The sequence below is a fragment of the Erinaceus europaeus genome, unplaced genomic scaffold (assembly GCF_950295315.1).
Source record: "Erinaceus europaeus unplaced genomic scaffold, mEriEur2.1 scaffold_550, whole genome shotgun sequence".
Classification (NCBI taxonomy): Eukaryota; Metazoa; Chordata; class Mammalia; order Eulipotyphla; family Erinaceidae; genus Erinaceus; species Erinaceus europaeus.
This window is the reverse complement of record NW_026647356.1, coordinates 58,011-81,870: the sequence shown is the minus strand read 5'-3', so window position 1 is coordinate 81,870 and position 23,860 is coordinate 58,011. Positions and strand designations below refer to the sequence as shown.

Sequence of the window (23,860 nt, the reverse complement as noted above, 5' to 3'; positions counted from 1 at the left end):
GTTTATTTATTTTCCTTTTTGTCAGCCAGGTAGCCACTGGCACTTGGTTACACCAGCACCTGCAGGCACTCAGCAAAATACAAGCAGGGACATGACACAGCCCTGTTCCAGAGCCTGGTCTCACCCAATATAGCACCACGTCAAACCTGAGGACATGGTGGCAAACAACACACAGCAACAGTGCACTTGGAGGCAAAGTTCTGGGGCTTGCCCACCAATGAATGCTTTCTGGAAGAGAGGAAGTGTGTGAACATTAAACAGGACCACAGAAGATGTTATCAGTGGAGGAACTAAAGAGAAGGATTAAAGGGCTAGCAAAATAACTCACTTGGATAGTAACAATGTGTGTGACCAAATTCAAGTCCAGTTCCCACTGCAGGAAGCTTTGGCGCATAATGCATAAAGCTTTGGTACATAATGTCTTTTCCTCCCTCCCTTTGTCTCTTTATCTCTCTCTGAAAAAGTTAACCCAGATTGATGAAGCCCCAGCAGAGCAGCAATAGGGTTTGTAAAATTTAGCCTAATAATGATTTATCTTGTGACCCAAGAGGTGGTGCAGTGGATAAAGAGTTGGACTTTCAAGAAGGAGGTTCTGAGTTCAATCCAGGGCAATACATGTGCCAGAGGGATGCTCTGGTCCCTTTCTTTCTTTCTTTCTTTCTTTCTTTCTTTCTTTCTTTCTTTCTCTCTCTCTCTCTCTCTCTCTCTCTCTCTCTCTCTCCCTTCCTTCCTTCCTTCCTTTCTTTCTCTCTTTCTACCAGAGCACTGATCAGCCCTCGCTTATGGTGGTGGGGGAAGGGGGTGGGGGTGGGAAATTGAACCTTGGACTTTGAAGCCTCAGATATTACAGTCTATTTGCATAACCACTATGCTATCTACCCCCACCCTCTGGTTCTCTTTCTTTTTTTTAAATATTTTATTTTATTTATTTATTCCCTTTTGTTGCCCTTGTTGTTTTATTGTTGTAGTTATTATTGTTGTTGTTGTCGTTGTTGGATAGGACAGAGAGAAACGGAGAGAGGAGGGGAAGACAGAGAGGGGGAAGCGACTCCCCTGCAGGTGGGGAGCCGGGGTTTGAACCGGGATCCTTATGCCAGTCTTTGTGCTTTGTGCCACCTGCGCTTAACCCGCTGCACTACAGCCTGACTCCCCTCTGGTTCTCTTTCTTTCTCCGTCATCAATCAGTCAACCAACCTAGTGATTCTGAAAAGGAAATATGGAAGGGCAGGTAAGGATCTAGCGAGTGTCAAGGACTAAATTGTGAAGAACAGCTAGGAGATCCTAGAGAAATGAGGTTAAAAACCCAGGAGTTGGGAGTCGGGCGGTGGTGCAGCGGGTTAAGCACACGTGGCGCAAAGCACAAGGACCTGCCTAAGGATCCCAGTTCAAGCCCCCGGCTCCCCACCTGCATGGGAGTCACTTCAAGTGTCTATCTTTCTCTCCCCCTCTCTGTCTTCCCCTCCTCTGTCCATTTCTCTCTGTCCTATCCACCACCAATGACATCAATAACCACAACAATGTTAAGGGCTGACATCCCACCTCACTTGTCCTTCCCTGTGCCTTTCCTCAGGCAGGCCAGACGCCCCTGGAGACTGCTCGCTACCACAACAATCCAGAAGTTGCTCTTCTGCTCACGAAGGCTCCCCAGGTAGGACTGGTTGCATTTCCCATTGTATTGGGTAGTTCTATGCAGTTATTTGGCTGCTGCTTGCTGCAATCTGCTGATGTCAGTTCCAACTAATGAAGATAGGGACCTGGTGGGCTTACTAGCCAGACAGTGGGAGATGTGAGGACTTTTGTGGACCTCCAGGTAACCTGAGCCAGATTCTTCCTGTCCTGTCATCAAGCTGCTCTTCAGACTTGAGCATCCCTTCCTCCAGCCATCACTTCCTTCCTGGCCATCACTTTAAAAAAAAAAAACAAAAAAAAAACTTTATTTGTTTTGGATAGAGGCAGAGAGAAATTGAAAAAGAGAGAGACCACTTGTGAACCTTCTACTCTATAGGGGGCTTGAACCTGGGCTCCAAAGCCGTGGTAATGTGTGCACTCTGCCAGATGTGCCACTGCTCCACCCCTCCATCACTTTTCTTTGTGACTTCACTTCCTCCCTGTGGCTGGACCATTGTCACTACCAGCTTCCTGATCATAACTTTCAACTTTCTTGGCCAGGGGAGAAGTTGTAGTTTAAAATATCATGAGGTCCCAGGTTCGATGCCAGCATTGCATATGTCAGAGTGATACTCTGGTTCTCTTTATCATTAAAAATTAAGCTGTTTTAGAGGGTTTCCTTTTTGATGGGACAGAGCAAAATTGAGAGAAGGAAGTTAGGGAGAAATAAAGACACTTGCAACACTGCTTCACTACTTATGAAGTTTCCACCCTACATGTGGGGACAAGAGACTTGAATCCAGGCCCTTAGCATAGTAATGTGTGCACCCAACCAGTTGCACCACCTCCAAGTCCTAGAGATTTATTTTATTATTTATTAATGAGGTAAAGAGAATAAACCAGAGGGGGCAGGTGGTGGCACCCCTGGTTGAGTGCATATATTACAATGCACAAGGACCAGAATTCAAGCCTCCAGTACCCACCTGCAGGGAGAAAAGCTTCACAAGTGGTGAAACAGTACTGCAGGTGTCTCTCTCCCTTACTATCTCCCCCCTTCCTTTCCATTTATGGTTTTCTCTATCTAATAAATAAAGATAAGAAAACAATTTTTAAACATTATAAGAGAGAGAGAAAGAGAACAAACAAAAGCTGGATTCTGACACATGTGATGCCAGAGATCAAATTCAGGATCTTATGCTTGAGAGTCCCAGGCTATAATAAATACATCTTTTATAAAATAAATATCTTTAATTTTAAGTACAGGGTGATTTATAAGTGCCAGGATCCATCACAGTCATCTGTGATAATACATTTCAGCACTTGGCAGTTTGATGAGCCAATGTTACAGTCATTCATATTGAGTGTCTTTTTGTTTGTTTGTTTGTTTGTTTTGTCACTGGATCATCACTGGGGCTTCATGGCTGCATGATTCCACCACTCCCAATAAACTTTTTTTTTTGCATAACCATTATGCTATTTACCCATCATTCTTTATTTTTTTCTTAAGATGTGAGAGACAGAGAAGGAGAAATACCACAGTACTATCCCACTACTCATAAAGCTCCCCTATGCAGGAGCTCCCATGTGGTGGCTGGGAGTTCAAACCTGGGTCGCCATGCATGTAAAATGTGTAAGCCATCTACAGTGTAAGCCATCTCCAGGCTTTCTAATTATCACAGTTTGTAGAATGGAGTCCCCCCCCACCCCCTGCCCCCACCTCCCACAGTCACATAAACATTAGTGTGCCTTTAGCTCATCTCTTTGTCTTCTAGAATTCAAGGGCCTTCATTCAAAAGGAAGAGGGATATACCCTAAGTGCCTGCCCCATGCCCATCCTGAATGGCAAATAAGTGGGATGAAATTTTGTGAATTTTACATAAAATGCTTATGTAAAAAATGCTTATACATAAAATGTTTATTTTGCATAATTGCACATGGTAAACCCTATTTTCCACACAAAGAATAAACTTTAGAAGATTCATTAAATTGTAGGCACATTGTTCTGTTGACCTGTAGTTACAAAAATAGTCTACTCATTTAGTCTGAAGTCTACCTGCCTTTAGTTGATCAAGGATTTCAGTGATTCACAGATATACTAAGGGGATACTTTTTTCTAGGATCTTAAGATCCATAGTCCCTGATTTCCATGAACTGAGAAAGATCAATGTGTTCTATGTGGTAGATGGGATATTTCCCTAAGAAATATGTAAGCCAAACAGTTATTTTCACTAGCTAATAATAATATTTAAAGTAGCTTTCTCCATCCCCCCCTTCTTGCTTTTTTATTGCCGCCAGAGTTATCTCTGAGGCTCCATGCCAGCACTATGAATCCACTGCTCCTGGTAGCTAGATTTTTCCTTTTGTTATTATTATGTTTTTATTAGATAGGACAGAGAAAAATTGAGGGGGGAGGAGACAGAGATAGATAGATAGATAGATAGATAGATAGATAGATAGATAGACAGACAGACAGACAGACTGACTGACTGACTGACTGACTGACTGACTGACTGACTGACTGACAGATCTGCAGTCCTGCTTCACTACTCATGTAGTGTCCCCCTTGTAGGCAGGGAGCAGGGGCTCAAAACCGAATCCTTCTGTGTGGTGCTATGTGCACTTAACCAGGTGTGCCACCACCCAGCCCACAGTTGGTATCTTTCTAGTGATTATTTGGGGTTTGGGTAAACTCTGTCACATGTCATTTTTGATTGATGTGTATTGGAGATCCCCTGGTTTCTTAATCCCTGATTTCTGTTGTAAGGCACTGAATTGTAGTGGCTGTTACTGACTGATACATTGATGATTTCTCTGCTAAACTATTTTCCTAATTAATGAGAAGCTATGCATAGAACAAAAGGAATGCTTCACCTTTTCTCTCTCATGTTATTCTGGCATCTGCTGAATGTCTTAAGCTAATGAACAGCTTGGGCAACAAGGCCCTGAGGCCAAAGGCCTAAATCTGCATGCTGTGACAGGTGACAGACACTGCTGCCCCTTAGACCATGGAATTTATGATGTGGACATCACAGATATCTACTACATAACCAGAGGATTACATGACAATATCATGGTGGTCTTACATTAACTGTCATAATTTGTGTGCCCCTGCAAAGATGCTTTTGATTTTTCTCATTCAGTGCTCTGGTGTAATAAGGAATTTTTGATAATAAACTCTATTGATGTTCTAGTTACACACACACACACACACACACACACACACATGTTTAACGTGATGTGCGGGAGGTGTGTGTGTGTGTGTGTGTGTGTGTGTGTATCTCCAGAAGCCTTCATTCAACTGGCAAGAGTCTCTGAAGCTTTATAAATCAACCCTGAGTCATGAATGGGGCTCAGGGTCCTGACATCTGGTATCCCCAATATCTAAGCCCAAATTCTAGTAGATGTGGTTCAGAAAGTGAACTCCAGACTGTGTCTGGCTCTGTGTCCTGTTCTAAAGATCCATAAATTGGGTGAGTGGTGGGTACTAGTCCTACTTCTAAGACTCAACTTTATAGTGAGGATGAATTTAGCTGTTCTCAGTGCTGGGGGTGAAACCCAGGACCTTATGCAAGTACAAAACTGCTGGGTCTTTTCCCCAATACAATACAGGTGGAGCTGGAGAGATAAGTTTACTCATTAGGACATATGCTTTCCCATTGGCATAATCCAGGTTTAAACCCCAATATTATATGAGAGGGCCATGGCAGCACTGGGGGGAATGCTAGTGCTATAGAGTCTCCCTCTATTTGAATGAAAAACAGCCAGAGGGACCAAGATAACACATGCACCAGGTCTTAGTTCCACAAATAAAGAAATAAATATTAACTAAAGAGAATAAGGCCAAAGCACAACTGTGTCCTTGGAATTCTACTTCTCTCTGCCTTAAGTGCCCTCATGTGGTGCCAGGGATTGACCCCAAAGACATTATGCAGGGAATACATGCACTCTACTCTACCCACTGAGCCATTTAGAAATGGCTTAGGTGTGGTCCAGGAGGTGGCGCAGTAGATAAAGCACTGGACTCTCAAGCATGAGGTCTTGTGTTCAATCCCTGGCAGCACATGTACCAGAGTGATATCTGGTTCTTTCTCTCTCCTCCTATCTTTCTCATGAATAAATAACTAAAAAAAGAAAGAAAGAAACGGCTTAGGACTTAGGGTTTAAAGATACTTTTTTTTTTTTTTGCCTTCAGGGTTATCACTGGGAATCACTGCCTGCACTATGAATCTGCTGCTCCTGTGGCCATTTTTTTTTAATTTTTTTTTTTTGGATAGGACAGAAAGAAGTTGAGAGGGGAGGGGAAGATAAAGAGACAGAGAGAGAGAGGGAGAGACCTGTTTGACTGCTTATGAAGTGACCCCTCTGTAGGTGGGGAGCCGGGGGCTCAAACCAGTATCTTTAACAGGTACTTGCACTTAACCCGGTGTGCCACCACCCGGCCCCTTAAAGATACTTTTCCATTTTCAAATATTATAGAGGATCACAAAGAGCTTTGTGTGAGTGATAGCTATCAATAGTTACCATGTTTGAAATTAAAATTTAAAATGTGTAAAGTATCTATTCACTTAAAAATAATGGGTCAAAGGGCCAGGTGGTGATGCACTTGTTTGATCACACATGTAATAGGATCTGGGTCCAAGCCCCTGGTCCCCCTGAAGAGGAGAAGTTTCATGAGCAGTGAAGCAGGGGTGCAGGTCTCTTTTATTTCTCTCTCTCTCCTTCCTTCTCTCCTTCCTTTCCAAGGCAACTGGCTGAAGTTAGTCTTTGAGAAACACAGCAGCGTGTACCAGTAAGTCTGATGGAAGTGTCAGTCCAAAGTAGATGACCACGGAAGCATTCCATCTTGTGGGTGATGTCAGAAAACAGGGGTCCAAATGGATTTTCCATTTGACATCGCCTTGGGACTTTATAGACCGTGTCCCCTCGCCTGCAGGCTCTGCTCTCAGAGTCAGAAAACTCCCCTTCCTTACTAGGTTATGCCCACAGAGGCAGGAAACACCCTTTGAGGCAAGAGATGCCCCCAGAGGCATGAAGCGCCCCCAGAGGCAAGAAATGTCCTTTCGCCTGCTAGGCCTTGCCCTTTGAGGCAAGAAACGTTCCCCTTGGCATCACACTGGTTATTGCTGTTCGCCTATTTTGTTTTACTACAACACGCCCCCGGAAACCAATGATGTGACCTGGCACGACCTGAAGAAACAGATTCACAGACTACAAGATTGTTTGTAGTTTTTTAGTTTAGCTTAGCTTGGTATAGATTGCGCTGCATCCTGCATGAATAAAGAGATACTGCGTACAACCCAGCCATGAGTCCCGGGTCGTCTGTTACCCGCCCATGAAGCCAGCCCGGCGAAAACAACAAATAATAATTTTAATAATAATTAAATATAAATCTAAAAGCCTTTGTGATGACTTCAATATCACTGTTGTGTGAAAAGATTTTTACACAAAAACTGAGTGGAAAGAGAAGCATCGTTTTACACTTGGGAATACCATTATTATCTCACTTGGGAGAGAATCCTTCCATCTCCCTGCATTTCTACATACAGTCTAGTGCTATGTTATATCCACAGACTCCAGCTAATACCACTGTAGTCATGGAGAGTACCCATCCCCTCTTAATTTCTCTCTGTCCTAGCCAATACAAAATGGAAAAAAAATGACCACCAAGAGCAGTGGATTTGTAGTGCCAGCACCGAGCCTCAGTTCTTCTTCTAGGGTTTGCCCTTCTTCCGTAGCCAGTCAACAGCATCAGGTTGAGCCTGATGTAAAGTTTCAAGACCTCCTTTGAATCTGGAGAGGTGGCAGTCGTTGACTATGTGGGTCATAGTCTGTCTGGAGCCGCAGGGGCAGTTTGGGTCGTCTCTGGCTCCCCAGCGATGGAACATAGTGGTGCACCGGCCATGGCCTGTTCGATAGCAATTGAGGAGGGCCCATTCATAACGTGCTAGGTCAAAGCCGTGTTGGCGCTTGCAGGGGTCTGAGATAAGGTGTTTGTTCTTTACCTCAGCTGACTGCCAACTCTGTTTCCAAGAGACTGGAACAGAGAAGTTCAGTGTAGGCATAGGGGACCAGATTGGGTGACGAGACATCAAGCGTTGGACAGGGTGGGTGAAGATATCCACGTATATTGGCAGGTCCGGTCGAGCGTAGACGTGGGAAATAAACTTAGATGATGCCGCATCCCGACGAATATCTGACAGGGCGATGTTGCTAAGAACTGGCAGCCATGGAACCGGGGTGGAACGGATGGTTCCAGAAATGATCCTCATGGAGGAATATAATTTGGAATCGACCAAGTGGACATGGGGGCTACGGAACCATACTGGGGCACAGTATTCTGCAGTGGAATAGCACAATGCCAGAGATGATGATCGTAGTGTGGAAGCGCTCGCGCCCCATGAGGAGCTGGCCAGTCTTGCAATGATGTTATTCCTCGCGCCCACCTTTGCTGCAGTTTTTATGAGATGTTTGTGAAATGACAGAGTGCGATCGAGAGTAACGCCAAGATAGACTGGCTGGGCTTCATGCCGGATTCTCGTATTGCCAAGCTGCACTTTAAGCTCACGCGAGCCTCAGTGATAACCTTGAAAGCAAAAACAAAAAAATAAAAAGAGGGAGAGAGAGAGAGGCAGAGGGAAAGAGACCACATACCAAAGCTTTCTCCAGTGCTGTAGGGATCTGGCTCAAACCTGTGTCACACACATGGCAAAGCAGGTACACTATCCAGGTGAGCTACCTTGCTAGCCTATTAAAATCATAGACGGTAAGCTCCTGGAGGTCAGAAACTACATTCTACCATCTCTTGGTCCTCACAGTGCCCAGGCACAAGACCTCAGAGGCATAGTAGGTGTCCAGACATGCTCGTAGGGTGCAGTTTCCAGGTCTCCCCAGGCTGGCAGCTCCCCCAGGTAAGCGGGCAAGAGCTCCGGGTCCAGTAGAACTCTTCCACACCAATGGTTTATAATGATGCCTCTTGCCTCCCTCAGGTCTTGCACTTCAGTCGAGGGCGGAGCCTGAGGAAAAAAAGAGAGAGACTCAAGGAAGAGAGGAGAGCTCAGTCTGTGCCAAGAGATGAGGTGGCACAAAGCAAGGTGGGGGGTAGTCCTGCCACCCCTCCCCAGCTCCACATGCTGACAGAGTGGAGCCCTGATCTCTGCTTCCTCTGGGTTCACCGGGTGATGGCCTGGCCCTCCTCTGCCTCTCTGTGCCCCTCGGCCACTCAGTCTCTTCTCTGGCTTCATGTCACTGCTCCTCTAGGATTTGAGAGTGTGCCTATGTATGTGCATGCCCGTGTGTATATGTGTCCCTGTGTATATGCCTATGTATGCCTCTGTATATCGCTATGTGTATGTGTGTCTGCCTCTGTATATCCCTGTGTGTATCTGTGTGTCCCTACGTGTGCCTGTGTATGTGTCCCTTTGTATCCCCATATGTTTGTATATCTATGTGTGCCTGTGAGTTCATGTGTGTGTGTATGTACTGTCTATATCTTTTCCAGCACCCTTGTACATCCTAGACCCATGTGTCCCCTACCTTGAGCAGCACTGCCTCTCCAAAAGTTTAATCTTAATTGCATAGAATACTGGTTTTCAACTCTGGTGTCCACAGTGTCCCCTGGCATCTTGTTAGAAATGCACATTCCTAGGCCCCACCCTGGAGCTCCTGTCTGCATTTGCACAAGTGGCCCAGGGGAACCTGAAGAAGACTCAGGATGGAGAGCCACTGGTGCTGGCTGCCTTCTCTCTTCTCACCTGAGGAATGGACAGAGGCTATGACTGCCTGAATGATGCTCCTGGCTAGCCTAGCCCTGCACATAGCACATGTGATCAATAGGATGTGAGCTGGATCCCATATCCCTCTGCCCCATACACTATGGCTATGTGCCTTTGCCTTTGTGCAGTGATTAGCTTGCACAGCTGCACACAACAACTGAGAGTGAACCATACCTTTCAGCTCTTGTGGAGAAAGAATAGAATGGAGAGAGAATTTTTGGCACATATGATTTTACCGTGTTTTTCTTTTTCAAAATTCTTTTATCAGTTCCCAGGATTAAGGTGTCATGACTCTTACTGATTTTCCTGGGTGTGAGTCAGATATTTTAATTTGTGAAAGTTCTTACAAGGACCCAAAATGTGATAATTTTTCATTTCAGAGGATTCTCATCCTCTATAATGAATTGTCAGGGACCAGTTTGCAAAACTGGGTTGGGCTCTTTTTTTGTTGGCCTACAAAAGACCAAATGTCTCTAATGATGAGGTGTTTTGTGTGTGGTATGTTCCGGAAGTTCTTGCTCGTAGCATTAGACCCAAGACTATAACTAGTTGGGTACCTACTCAGTGAAATAAAATCAAATTTTGAACCAGGAAAAACATGTGTGCCCAGTTAAGGCCACTATGCAGGGCTTCCTGGGACAGAAATTCACCATTGGCTCAACTCCCCATGGGGCCTTTGGTGAATGAGGTCAAGAAAATTTTTGTTTTGTTTTGTTTTTTTATTAGTGATTTAACATTGTTTTGCATAATTATAAGGTGTCAGGAGTATTTTCATACCCACATACGGTATATAGAAGTCATCACATCCCTCACCAAAGTTCTATGCCTTCTCTCAGCATCTGCCCCTCTCCATAATCATCTTATTTCTTGCATTTTTGTTTTTGCAAGGAGGCAATCTGCTTTTTTTCTCTCTCTCTCCTTCCTTCTCCCTCCCTTTCTTTCTCTTTCTACAAGTTCCTTTGCTTTAGTCATTTATACTCCACATACGAGCAAAACTGTCTGGTAATTGTCTTTCACCTCTTATTTTACTTAGCATAATCACCTCTAATTCCATCCATTTTTTTCCCAAACGATATAGCCTTGTCATTTATTGCAGTATAGTATTCCAGCTGTGGGATATATATATATATATATATATATATATATATATATATATATATACACACACACACACACACACACACACACACACATATGGAACACTATTCTGCAGTCAAGCAAACTTTCACACTGTTACTGACAAAAGGAAGGGCAAGTAAAACATCTTCTCTGCCCTTTTTTCCTTTAGGGAAGTGTCTCTGCAGGAGACACTCCTAGCAGTGAGCAGGCTGCACCCACAAAAGAAGAAACCAGAGAGGAGATCCTGTCAGCCTCTCCCAAGCCCAAAGCCAAGGACAGCAAGCAGAGGAAGTCAAAGCCCAAGGTCAGTAGAGGATGCTGGGAAGCAGGCTGGTGGAAGGACTGGTAGCAGCAGCACCCCCAGTGACTAGAAAATCATCACACAGCTGGCATTGATTTAGGTCACAGAACTGAAACCCAACCAGCTTCAGACACAAGTGCTGGCAGCTCTCTTCTAACACGTGTTGCTGTTGGATTGGACAACAGGGTTTCTGGGCTGGGCTAGTGTCCCATCTTGGATAGGTCACAGTGCTCAAAGGGGGTTGTCCTCTGACTTTCCCACAGGTGTCAGCCTTTTCTGACCCCACCCCACCAGCAGACCAACAGCCTGGCCGCCAGAAGACCTTGCATACTCACAGTCACCCTAAAAAGAGGCATCAATGTTCACCCCCGCCCCCGCCACATGAGTTCAGAGCCTACCAGCTCTACACGCTGTACAGGGGCAAGGATGGCAAAGTTATGCAGGTACTGTGGGCTCTGTGGGGAGAGGGCACCACCGGTCCTGGGGCTGGGACCAGCTTAGGCACTGACTTTAGAAGGTGTGATTTGTAACCTGGGAGGTAGTACAGCTGATAAAGTATTGGACTCTTAAGCATGAAGTTCAGAGTTCAAGCATTGCATATGTCAGAGTGATGCTCTGGTTCTTTCTCAAGTTAATAAATAAATAATTTAAAAGAAGATATGGGGTAGGGTGCTGACACACCCAGTAGAGCATACATGTTACCATGCACAAGGACCATGGTTCAAGCTCCCAGTCCCCACCTATAGGAGAGAAGCTTTACAAACGGTAGAGCATTGCTGTAGTTATCTTCCTCTCCTCTCAATTTCTCTTTGCCTTTTAAAAAATGAAAGCAAAAAAATGGCTGCAAGGACAAGCCAGGTGACAATAAAATAAAATTTAAGAAAAATAACATAAGAAGGCATGGCTTTCACAGTCCAGGAGGTGGCACAGTGACTAGAGTGTTGAACTTAACAAGCATGAGATTCTGAGTTCCTTTCCTAATACCTCATGTGCTAAAGTGATGCTGTGGTTACCTCTCATTAATATATATATATATATATATATATGGAGAAATAATATATATATAATATATATATATATAAATATATTTTTTTTTATTTTTGAACATAAGCCCTATGGGCTAGGAGATAGCATAATGGTTATACAAAAGACTCTCATGCCTGAGACTCCAAGGTTTCAGGTTCAGTCCCCAGCACCACCATAAGCCAGAGCTGAACAGAACTCTGGTCTCACTCTGTGTATCTCTCTCTCTCATTAAAATAAAATAAAATATTTTTTTAAAAAGAAAGAAAGTAAGCCAGATGACTCTTCTCACCTCAGTGCTTCAGACACAATCCTGTAGTCCAGACACACCTCTTTACATACTGCATTTGGTGGGGCCAAGTGGTAGCACACACATTACTTAATTTCACTTAGCATAATCACCTCCAGAGCCCTCCATTTTGTTTCAAATGATACAACCTCATCTTTTTTTCTTTTTCATCTATCAAAGTATATGGCATTACCCTCTTTTTAACAAGCCACTTTTTTATTTGTAAAATTGCACGGTATATTCCTGTAGTTCTGTTATAGAAATTCCACACTACACCCACCATAAAGTTCTGTGCTCTCACCCTCCCATTGATAGCTACCATATATCTCACAAAGTCTTAGAGATAATTTGTTTATTTCTAGTGTTTCTGCTTTATTTATCTATTTATTTACTTTTGAGAGAGATGCAGAGGAAGAGAGAGAGAGAGAAACACCAGACCACTGCTCAGCTCTGGATTATGGTGGTGCAGGGGATTGAACCTGGGACTTTGGAGCCTCAGGCATGAGAGTCTGTTTGCATAACCATTATGCTATCTCCCCCGCTATTTCTAGTAGTTTCTATTTATTATTATTCTTTTTGCAATTTAATGTGTTTCAGTTCTCTAGATCACATAAGAATGAAACCATCGGGGAGTCGGGCGGTAACGCAGCAGGTTAAGCGCAGGTGGCGCAAAGCGCAAGAACCAGCCTAAGGATCCCGGTTCAAGCCCCCGGCTCCCCACCTGCAGGGGAATCGCTTTACAAGCAGTGAAGCAGGTCTGCAGGTGTCTATCTTTCTCTCCCCCTCTCTGTCTTCCCCTCCTCTCTCCATTTCTCTCTGTCCTATCCAACAATGATAACATAACAACAACAACAATAAAACTACAACAACAATAAAATACAACAAGGGCAACAAAAGGGAACAAATTAATTAATTAAAAAACAGAATGAAACCACCTGTTAACTGTCTTTCCCCTCTTTACTTATTTCACTAAGCATAATCACCTCCAGTTCCATCCAGTTTGGGTGGAATATCCAATATCATCTTTTTTTTTATTTTATTGCAGAGTAGTATTGTGAGAAGTATACACCCTATAATTTCTTTATCCAGTCATCTATTGGTGTAGCCTCATCTTTTGGTTTGCAGATTACTATTCCATTAGATATATAGTTTATAACTTCTTTATGTAGTTATCTTTCTGCACCACCCTTAGGTGTCTAGATAATCCTGGATAAAAGCAATTTGATGATTGTAGTCATACCTTTCCTTCTCTGAACCTTCTACTGCCTACAGTTTGGCCTACTGGTTATTCTAGAGTCCTGCCAGGGATGAGGCTTTCTCCCCCATACTCTGAGCCCTCCTGATTTTCTACCTGGCATTCAAAGTCCAGTTATTAAAGGAATGAATGAATTGAATTAACTTTCTCCTTGACTTCCCTCGTAGGCCCCCGTAAATGGATGTCGGTGTGAGCCCCTAATCAACAAGCTGGAGAACCAGCTGGAGGCAACAGTGGAGGAGATCAAAGCCAAGCTGGGGTCAGTGCAGGATAAGATGAATATAAAGCTTGGACATATGGAGAGTAAGACCCAGCACCAAGTAAGTGAGCTGCCCAGCCTCTTTGCAGCCCTGTGTTCAGGCAGGAAATACTAACACTCCAGCATGCCTATTTGCTCTGCAGACTCCACTGTATGGAGTCCAGGTATACTGTCAGAAAAGAGAGACTTACTTGTATGTGATTTTTTTTTTCCCCAATCTGGTCAAAACCCATTTATTTGAACTTCTTTCTTCTTTTTTTTTTTCTCTTGCCTCCAGGGTTATTGCTGGGACTCAGATCCACTGCTCCTGGAGGCCATTTTTTCCTATTTTTGTTGCCCATGTTGTTGCCAATGATGTTGTTGTTGTTGGATAGGACACAGAGAAATCGAGAGAGGAAGGGAGACAGAGAGGAAGAGAGAAAGATAGACATCTGAAGACCTGCTTTACTGCTTGTGAACCCCCCTCTCCCTGAAGGTGGGGAGCCAGGAGCTCAAATCAGGGTCCTTATGCCAGTCCTTGGGCTTTGGGCCATGTGCGCTTAACCCGCTGCATTACCGCCTGACTCTCCCTTATTTGAACTTTTAAAAAGATTTCACCAAATTAAATAAGGACCCAGTTGTTCTCTTTTACTTCCTTGTAATTGGTGAGGCTGAACATACAAAAGGTTAGATTAATTTTAGAAACTCCATTTTTTACTTTAGATATTTTATTAGTGATTTAATATTGATTTACAAAATTATAAGATAATATGGGTATAGTTCCACACCTTTCTTACCACCAGAGTTCTCTGTCCCCATTCCCTCCATTGGAAACTGCATTAGATCACAGATATGGGTTGACTATTTCTGTAACTATATATATGAGTGTGTGTGTGTGTGTGTGTGTGTGTGTGTGTGTGTATCCATTTTTTCTATGGCCCTGCCTTCTCTTCCTTTCTAAGTCACACCTACTACTTTTTTTATTTATTTTCCCTTTTGTTGCCCTTTTTTTTATTATTGTTGTAGTTGTTGTTGTTATTGAAGTCGTCGTTGTTGGATAGGACAGAGAGAAATGGAGAGAGATGGGGAAGACAGAGACGGGGAGAGAAAGATAGACACCTGCAGACCTGCTTCACCGCTTGTGAAGTGATTCCCCTACAGCTGGGGAGCCAGGGGCTCAAACCGGGATCCTTACGCCAGTCCTTGTGCTTCGTACCATGTTGTGCTACTGCCCAACTCCCGACACCTACTACTTCTAAGTGTTCTTCCTTTTTTTTTTTTTTCCCTCTTCTCTTCAGGTCCTGAGAGAGTTCAAAGCCCTCTGGTCATCTTCTCCTAACATTTACTCCTCTGGGAATATGGACCTAAATTTTTGAATCCCATAGGGTGCAAAAAGTGGAAGGCCTGGCTTCTGTAATTGCTTTTCAGCTGGACATGGGTGTTGGTAGTTCAATCCATACCCCCATCCTGGGAAACCCCATCTAAATTTCTGGCTAATATTTTAATGGGTCTGAGATGATTTTTTTAAAATAAAAACCCACTGAAACTAGCCTAAGTTCAGAGAGGATTGTGTCTGGGGAATGCTGGGGTGGCTCATAGACCCCTCTTTGGTCCAAGGAAGGTGACAGCTTAGAATATAGCATCTTAATTCTGATTCAGTGTTGCATTTTACTTCTGTTTCTGTGTTGTAAGGAAAGGATTCTCACCAGTGGGATGCAGGAATCAAGCTTGGGACCTCATGCTTGAGAGTCTGGGATGCAGGAATCAACCTTGGGACCTCATGCTTGAGAGTCTAACACCTTATCTACTATGCCACCTCCCAGGCTGCTCAAGTTTTATTCTTAATGTGTATTCGTATTTGTTTAAACACCTTAGGGCATTATCAGCTAAGAGAAAGACACACTTGTCTACACAGAAGCATGCTCAAGAGTTCAGAAAAAATAGAGTCCTATTTAATGCTTTAGTCACAGGAAAGTAGAGTGAGGGTTTTAGGTTTGCTGGTGCTCTCTCTTCTTCCCAACTTGGTTCGGCCCAGCCCCTCCACAGGAGTCCAGAGATAAATTGGATCCAGATCATCTCAGTTACATGCTCTGTGTGCTTTGACTCCTAGATGAGGGTTCTGGACAAGTTGATGGTTGAGCGACTCTCAGCAGAGAGAACGGAGTGTCTGAACCGCCTGCAACAGCACTCAGATGCAGAGAAGCATGAGGGAGAGAAGCGGCAGGTGAGAACCACTGCTTCACACTCCTTGTAGTTTAGGATGCATCTGAGTTAACTATTCAGACCCATCACTGAAAACTCAAAGGCTCAAAGCTGACAGAAACATTGGTATTACATAGCACTTCCTTTCTTTACTTTTTTCTTTCTTTTTAAATTAAGGTTCTGTTTTTACATTTTATTTTATTTTATTGGATTGAGAGGAAGGGGGAGATAGGGAGAGAGAGAAAGAGACACCTGCAGCACTGCTAATGAAGCTGGACACATGCAGATGGGGAACAGAAAACAGTTCAAACTCAGGTCCTTGTGCATGTCTGTCTTTCTTCCTCTTTTTTAAAGATATTTTATTTATTTATTTATTTATTAACGAGAAAGATAGCAAAAGAACCAAACATCACTCTGGTACATGTGCTGCTGGAGACTGAATTCAGGACCTCCTGCTTGAGAGTCCAATACCTTATACATTGCACCACCTCCCGGACCACATCTGTCTTTCTTTCTTCTCCTCTCCTCTCCTCTCCTCTCCTCTCCTCTCCTCTCCTCTCCTCTCCTCTCCTCTCCTCTCCTCTCGTGTCCCCTCTTCTCTCTCACTTCTCTCTAATCTACTTGTTTATTTATCAGAGTACTGTTCAGCTCTGCCTTATGGTGGTGCAGGGGGTTGAACCTGAGATCTTGGCATCTCAGGCATGAATGTCTTTTTGCATAAATAACCATTATGCTGTCTCCTCCACCTATGTCTGTTGTTTTATCCGGGCTGGCTTCACGGTAGGGTAACAGAGACGACCAGAGACACACGGCTGGGCTGAGAATGCAGTTTAATCTTTATTCACGAACGGGCAAATCACCACACCATGTGCTTTTCTCCATCATCCTCTCTCCACTGCTGCTGCTGGGACTCTGCCTGTCTTTAGCATAGGGGGCGGGGAGAAAGCAGGGTGTGAAACTAGCAAGGGGCAAACCAATTCTTCTCAGAGGTCGGGGGGAATGGAACATACCAACAATTCCCCCTTCTGTTTTTAACTAAATGACCACAGTATCAGGGGTGTGGGGTGAACAGAAACCTATATCGTACAGGCATTTTTTAAAAAGAAACTGGCACAAACATGGAGAAACATGTAAGCAAGTAACAAGAACCAGTGTGCTGCCAAGGGAGGGCCTGAGGGGGCCATTTTTTTGCCTCTGTGGGCAAAACTTTATCAGCTTAAAAAAAAAATTCCTGCCTCTGGGGGGCGTACTTGCCTTGACAGGCATTTTATAGCATGGGGCGGAGAACGGCCAAAGGCAGCTGGCTGCAGTCAGTGTTTGAGAAATATAGCAGAATTTTTGCACTTTTGTGCAAAGTGTCTAAGGGTGTACCAGTGAGTCCAATAGGAGTGCCAGTCGAAAGCAGATGTGCACGGAAGAATGCCAGGGGGTGGAGCATTGTATGAGGAAGGTCCGCTGCTGGAATTCTGCTTTTCTGTAGAGAACTTGACAGCTGCAATTTACTTACTATGAAACAAACTTGTAGCAGGTTAGAAGTTTATCACAATTGATAACTATTACAATTAGAAGTCTTTTTTAGAATGATTTTAAGGTTGGTTAAAGTTTAAACAATAGAATGTGAAAAGGTAAACATGAGAATCAAGGAAAGAAAACCTCAGGCATGAGTATCATTAGCATAGCCATTGTGTAATCTACCATTTCTAATAGGGAAGGTAATCGAGAGTTTTACACATCAACAAGTCTATTTAACCTTTTGTTACACCCATTTAAGATGGAGACACACCCTAGGTGTGCGCAGGTTTTGTTTAGACCAACTTAGTTAAAATATATTGATTGTTAACTAATTTTTACCTCAGACTTTAAATGTAAGTTAATTTTATCTTTATGAGAATTACTTTGAAAACCTTTTTCATTTCACTTTGCCTGGTAAGAATTTAGCCTTAAAGTTATATTCTTAACCTTAAAGTTAATGTTACCAAACTTTAAACACACACATACACATGGTCTTCAATATACAAGGAGAGAAACTTGTTACGAAGACATGTCATTTTTTTTTAATTTTATAGTCAGAAAGGATTTTTTAAAATTTTATTTTATTTATTTATTCCCTTTTGTTGCCCTTGTTGTTTTATTGTTGTAGTTATTATTGTTGTTGTCATTGTTGTTGGATAGGACAGAGAGAAACGGAGAGAGGAGGGGAAGACAGAGAGGGGGAGAGAAAGATAGACACCTGCAGACCTGCTTCACCGCCTGTGAAGCGACTCCCCTGCAGGTGGGGAGCTGGGGTTCAAACCAGGATCCTTATGCCGGTCCTTGTGCTTTGCGCCACCTGCGCTTAACCCGCTGCGCTACAGCCCGACTCCCCGACATGTCATTTTAAACACGAATTTAGATCTATAATGTCTTAGCCGTTCTGGGAGTGTGTTGTCCAGTGGTGGCCTCTTGGGCAGCTTCACTTCTAGGAATTGCAGGTTGCAATCTCTGGACGAATCTCTGCGTATTTTAGCTCGTCTGCCTTCAGACCCAAGCTGGAGATCTCGGCCAGGGGGCCCAGTTTCGGTAGGGAGCCGTGGTCTCCAGGTGGTCCGGGATCTGTCCAGACTTCATAGCACGAGGGCAGGCAGGCCAGCCGTGCAGAAGGCGTGGGCCGAGGTGCCCCGGGGTGGTGGCCATGATAGGCTGCCGCGGCCCTGCCCCATGACCCTGCCATGTCTGCTGCCCTGCTCACAGTGGCCGAGCAGCGTGGAGGGAGCCCACGCCCAGTGCCCCGCGCCACACGGCTCCGCCGGCTCATGCGGGCTGGCGTTGGGCTCCTGCGGGCTGGCGTTGGGCAGAAACCACAGAGTGGTCCAGAGATAAATGTTCAGAAACAGCAAAACAGTCTCGTGAAGAAAGGGCAGACGCCTTTGGAGATCTCTTCACAAGCAGAAGAGAAGGCCATAGTGCATAGGTAGCCAAATTGTCTTCACTTATCTGAGAAATGCGCAGGTCCGGTCCCACGTTGTAGGCGCCATATGTTGTTTTATCTGGGCTGGCTTCACGGGCAGGTAACAGAGACGACCAGAGATACATGGCTGGGCTGAGAACGCAATTTAATCTTTATTCACGAACGAGCAAATCACCACACCATGTGCTTTTCTCCATCATCCTCTCTCCACCGCTGCTGCTGGGACTCTGCCCGCCCTTAGCATAGGGGGCGGGGAGAAAGCGGGCGCAAAACTAGCAAGGGGCAAACCAATTCTTCTCAGAGGTCGGGGGGAAGGGAACATACCAACAATTCTCAAACACTGACTGTAGCCAGCTGCCTTTGGGACTCTAGGCCATTCCCCACCCCCATGCTATAAAATGCCTGTCGAGGCAAGTACGCCCCCCAGAGGCAGGAAATTTTTTTTTTTAAGCTGATAAAGTTTTGCCCACAGAGGCAAAAAAATGGCCCCCTCAGGCCCTCCCTTGGCAGCACACTGGTTCTTGTTACTTGCTTACATGTTTCTCCATGTTTGTGCCAGTTTCTTTTTAAAAAATGCCTATACGATATAGGTTTCTGTTCACCCCACACCCCTGATACTGTGGTCATTTAGTTAAAAACAGAAGGGGGAATTGTTGGTATGTTCCATTCCCCCCGACCTCTGAGAAGAATTGGTTTGCCCCTTGCTAGTTTTGCGCCCTGCTTTCTCCCCGCCCCCTATGCTAAAGACAGGCAGAGTCCCAGCAGCAGCAGCGGAGAGAGGATGATGGAGAAAAGCACATGGTGTGGTGATTTGCCCGTTCGTGAATAAAGATTAAACTGCATTCTCAGCCCAGCCGTGTGTCTCTGGTCGTCTCTGTTACCCTACCGTGAAGCCAGCCCGGATAAAACAACATATGTCATTTTCTATAACTCTGAAATAAATTTAATAGAAGAGAATTTATGGGACACTTTGTTTTTGTTTTGTATGCTGGCAGTAGGGAGAAACAGAATATGTTGGAGCTGGCAAAATACAATTAGATAGTATGCTGCTTTGCTATGTACTCAACCCAAGTTCAAGCCCGGCACCCATTGCATTGAAGGAAGCTTTAGATTTGCAGTCATTCATTCTCTTTCTGCATGTCTGGATTCCTGTCTCTCTGAGAGAGAAAAAACATGTTGATTTCATACACACACACGCACACGCACACACACACACAGACATTTATTAATTCAAAGTAGAGTAAGATACAACTAGACCATCACTGGAATCTGGTGACACCAGAGATTGAACTTGGGACCTTGTGCTTGAACCTAGTCCATATGTTATAACATGTACGTTCAATTGGGTGCACCACTGCCTAGCCTCTGGTCTATTGCTCTTGTTAAACAAGACTTGGTTCCTGCCCTCATGGAGTTTGTGGTCATCAGGCCAACTAGCTGGAAATAGTGTGAGAGTTCATGCTTCTAAGCCTCCAGAGATGCTTGGTTTGGAAGATTTGGGAGATTTTGCATGTCTTGTTTGCTTTTTGTCACTACTGGGTTTCAACTACTTTGGATGACATTTTCAACTAGAGAGGGGAGGAGGAAGGGAGAGAGGGAGGGGAGACAAAGAGAGACACCACAGCACCAGCATTTCCCACAGTGCTATCGTACTACCATGTGTTGTACAGGGAGCTGGAACCTTGGTGACACACATAGCAAAGCAGGTCCCCTCCCAGGTGAGCTTCAGGTGCCTCTAAGTCTTTTAAGGAAGATTGAAGGCAGCAATTTGTGAATTTCAGTGAATCCTGGTGCACTGAAAACAATAGAGGAGGAGGAGGAGGGTGGGGGGAGAGAAGCTGGAGGCTGGAGAATCCACAGCTTTTGAGTTTGTCAAGGGAGCTTCAACTGCCATCACTGAAAATTCCATTTCAGATGCTTTTAATTCATAAACTGTATCAAATTATAATTATTCTGTGCTTGACTGTTGTGAAGTTTTGTTGTTGTTTTCCTCCAGATGTCCTTGGTGGATGAATTAAAAACCTGGTGCATGTTAAAGATCCAGAATCTGGAGCTGAAGCTTTCTGGAGATTCTCGGGCCTCTCGAACAAAGTCTACACCTTCTACTTGCGAGTCCTCCACAGGTATCCCACATGCAGCATGAGAGGGCCCTCTGATATAGATTAAGACAGGTTAGAGAGGGGCATGGGTAGACAGCATAATGGTTATACAAAGGATTCTCATGCCTGAGGCTACAAAATTCTAGGTTCAATCACCCATACCACCATAAATCAGAGCTGAACAGTGTTCTGGTAAAAAAGAAAAAAAAACAGGTTAGAGGAAAGAGTAGTGACTTTTTGTTCCATATATATCACCAGTGAGGCTAGCACAGTACCCGTCAAAGCCCTGGCAAGCCAAGATTATGATGACCAGGGAAGAATGTGTAAGTGACCCAGGTTTGAGCCTGACCCCTACCACACTGGAAGAAACTTTGGTGTTGAGGTCTCTTTATCTCTCTCTCTTTCTGTCTCTCTTCATCTCCTTCTTTTTCTCTGTCTCTATCTGGAAAAGTCTACCCAGAGCTGTGAAGCCCTGTGAATGATGACAAAATAAACTAAATAAATAAGAAGGGGGAGAAGGAAAGAATGGGTAAGTGATTAAGAAGGTGGTGGTTCAGGGACTGGGTAGTGGCACACCTGGTTGAGCACACATGTCACCCACCATGTGCAAGAAACCAGATTACAGGAGTCAGGCAGTAGCGTGGTGGGTTAAGCGCACGTAGCTTGAAGTGCAAGGACCGATGTAAGGATTCCAGTTCGAGCCCCCAGGGGAGTCACTTCACAGGCGGTGAAGCAGGTCTGCAGGTGTCTAGCTTTCTCTCCCCCTTTCTGTCTTCCCCTCCTCTCTCCATTTCTCTGTGTCCTAACAATGATGACATCAATAACAACAATAATAACTACAACAACAAAGAAAAGGCAACAAAAGGGAAAATAAATATTTAAAAAAAGAAAAAAAAAAAAAAGAAACCAGATTACCAGATTCAACTCCCCGCCCCCATCCCCACCTACAGAGGAAAAGCTTCACAAAGTGGTAAAGCAGTGCTGTGTTTCTCTTTCCCTTCCTATCCCCCCTCCCTTCTTAATCTCTCACTGTCTTATCAAATAAAAGAAAAAATGTTGCCAGGAACAGTGGATTCATCATGTAGGCACAATAACCCTGGCGACAATAAAAAATATAAAATAAAAGAGAAGGTGGCAGTTCCTAAGACCCCTGAATGCTGCTGCCCCACTGCTGAGTGAGTAGGTTGAGGGGAGTGGCTCTGATCCTGGTTTCTTGTTGTACTCAGGTGTGGATCAGTCCGTGGTGACAGCAGGTCCAGCAGCAGCTTCTGATGGTTCCCCTCAGGTGGTCAGGCCCAAGGACAAGGCCCCAGGCTCCACTGTCCCCCACCAGCTGCAGCAAGAGATGTCTTCCTCAGACTGCACAGGCTCCCGGCTGAGGAATATCAAGGTCCAGACAGCCACGATGTCCCATCAGGAGGCAGCCAGGTGTGACCAGCAGGCAGGGCTGTGCATAGACAAAGGCACCCAGACCAAGAAGTTTGGGAAAAGTGGGCAGGGGAGGCATCGAGTCCAGCACCCAGCATCCAGCATCACCTATGGGCAGGTACCAGCAGCAGCAGCAGGTGAGCAGCTGGCCCCCCACATCCGAGATACCTCCCAAGCTCTAGAGCTCACCCAGTATTTCTTCGAGGCTGTTTCTACCCAGATGGAAAAGTGGTATGAAAGGAAAATCGAAGAGGCCAGAAACCAAGCCAGCCAGAAAGCCCAGCAAGACAAGGCCACACTGAAGGAGCACATCAAAAGTCTAGAGGAGGAGCTTGCTAAGCTAAGGACAAAGGTGCAGAAAGAAAATTAAGACCCGGGGAGTAGCAGGAGAGAGCAGACTCAGTTTATGCAACTGTATAATGGCTGTGCCCAAGGTGTCAATCATCTCTACATGGCAGACTTGCCTGTCAAAAATGACTAACTTCCAGGCCTGGGGAGACAGTATAATGGTTATGCCAATCACTTTCAGGCCTGAGGCTCTGAAGTTACAGGTTCAGTCCCCAGCACCACCGTTCTCTGGTTAAAAAAAATTTTTTTATTAAATTACAAAATGTGCCAGATGCATACTATCTAGGCCCTGAAGTTCTGGAGATTTCCAGTTAAAGTGAAAATGAGAGAAGCTAGCTTAGTTTCAGGTTTCATTACAAGCTCGGCACTACAGTCAGCGTTCACCAGAAGTTCAAAAGCTCCAGTGGAGCAGAGCCAAACTAAGGAAATGCTGTGTACTTCTAAAGGCTACAATGCAGGATGTATGAAATACCATAAACTGAAAGGGGAAAAAATTCACCTCTTATGAACTTGACTCAAAGCTGTCATTCATTGCAACACACCTGCTGTGCCTAGACAAGCTTTTCTATAAAAGAGCTCTCATGCAGACACACTAAATTCTCCCCCCTGTCTGTCTGTCTCTGTCTCTGTGTGTGTGTCTCTCTCTCACAATAACCAGGATCCAACTATCTTTTATGGAGGAGGAAGGGATTTTTTTGTAATGATTAAGGTTCAAATCTTCTATCATGGCTTCTCTGTTTATAGCCCAAATACAGAAATATTGTGAATGATTGATTATAGTGGTTTTAAAATTAGATTAATAGTAGAGAAATATCCATGTCACAATTAGATAAATCTTTTGTAATTTATTCACAGACACACCTGATTATATTCAATAACTCTCTGAATATGAGCTTATTGGTCGGTATTTTATAAAGAAATGATTATTTTATTCTGAATTGAGTTTTATCACTGGATAATGTTCGTGACTGTGTAAATAATTCAATCACTTGATTTAGACTGTACTATTTCATTTAGCTTCATGGAATCTTACTCTGCTCTGTGGTGCTCACAAAGTTCCCTGCATATGTTAAATTTTTGGATTTGTCTTTCAAATGTCTTGTCTCTTGGGATATAGGGTTATGGGTATTTCCTCAGATTTTCTCATTTGCATAGAAACATCTATTTCTGTAAACTCAGAACAAGATAGCTCAACAATTATCATTTTGAGTGAAATGTTGCTCACCAAGCC

At 44.3% G+C, this 23,860-nt stretch overlaps 1 protein-coding gene across 1 annotated transcript; it reads left to right on the top strand.

The window, feature by feature from the left end:
* Window positions 1–1,543: 1,543 nt before the first annotated feature.
* LOC103122917 (ankyrin repeat domain-containing protein 6) lies at window positions 1,544–23,567 on the top strand (the record flags this gene model as incomplete). Its single annotated transcript, XM_060183943.1, has 8 exons — window positions 1,544–1,648; window positions 8,595–8,699; window positions 10,669–10,803; window positions 11,064–11,243; window positions 13,535–13,687; window positions 15,716–15,829; window positions 20,751–20,877; window positions 22,080–23,567. Coding segments are annotated over 8 exons (1,491 nt in total), but the record flags the coding sequence as incomplete, so codon positions are not given.
* Window positions 23,568–23,860: the final 293 nt, after the last annotated feature.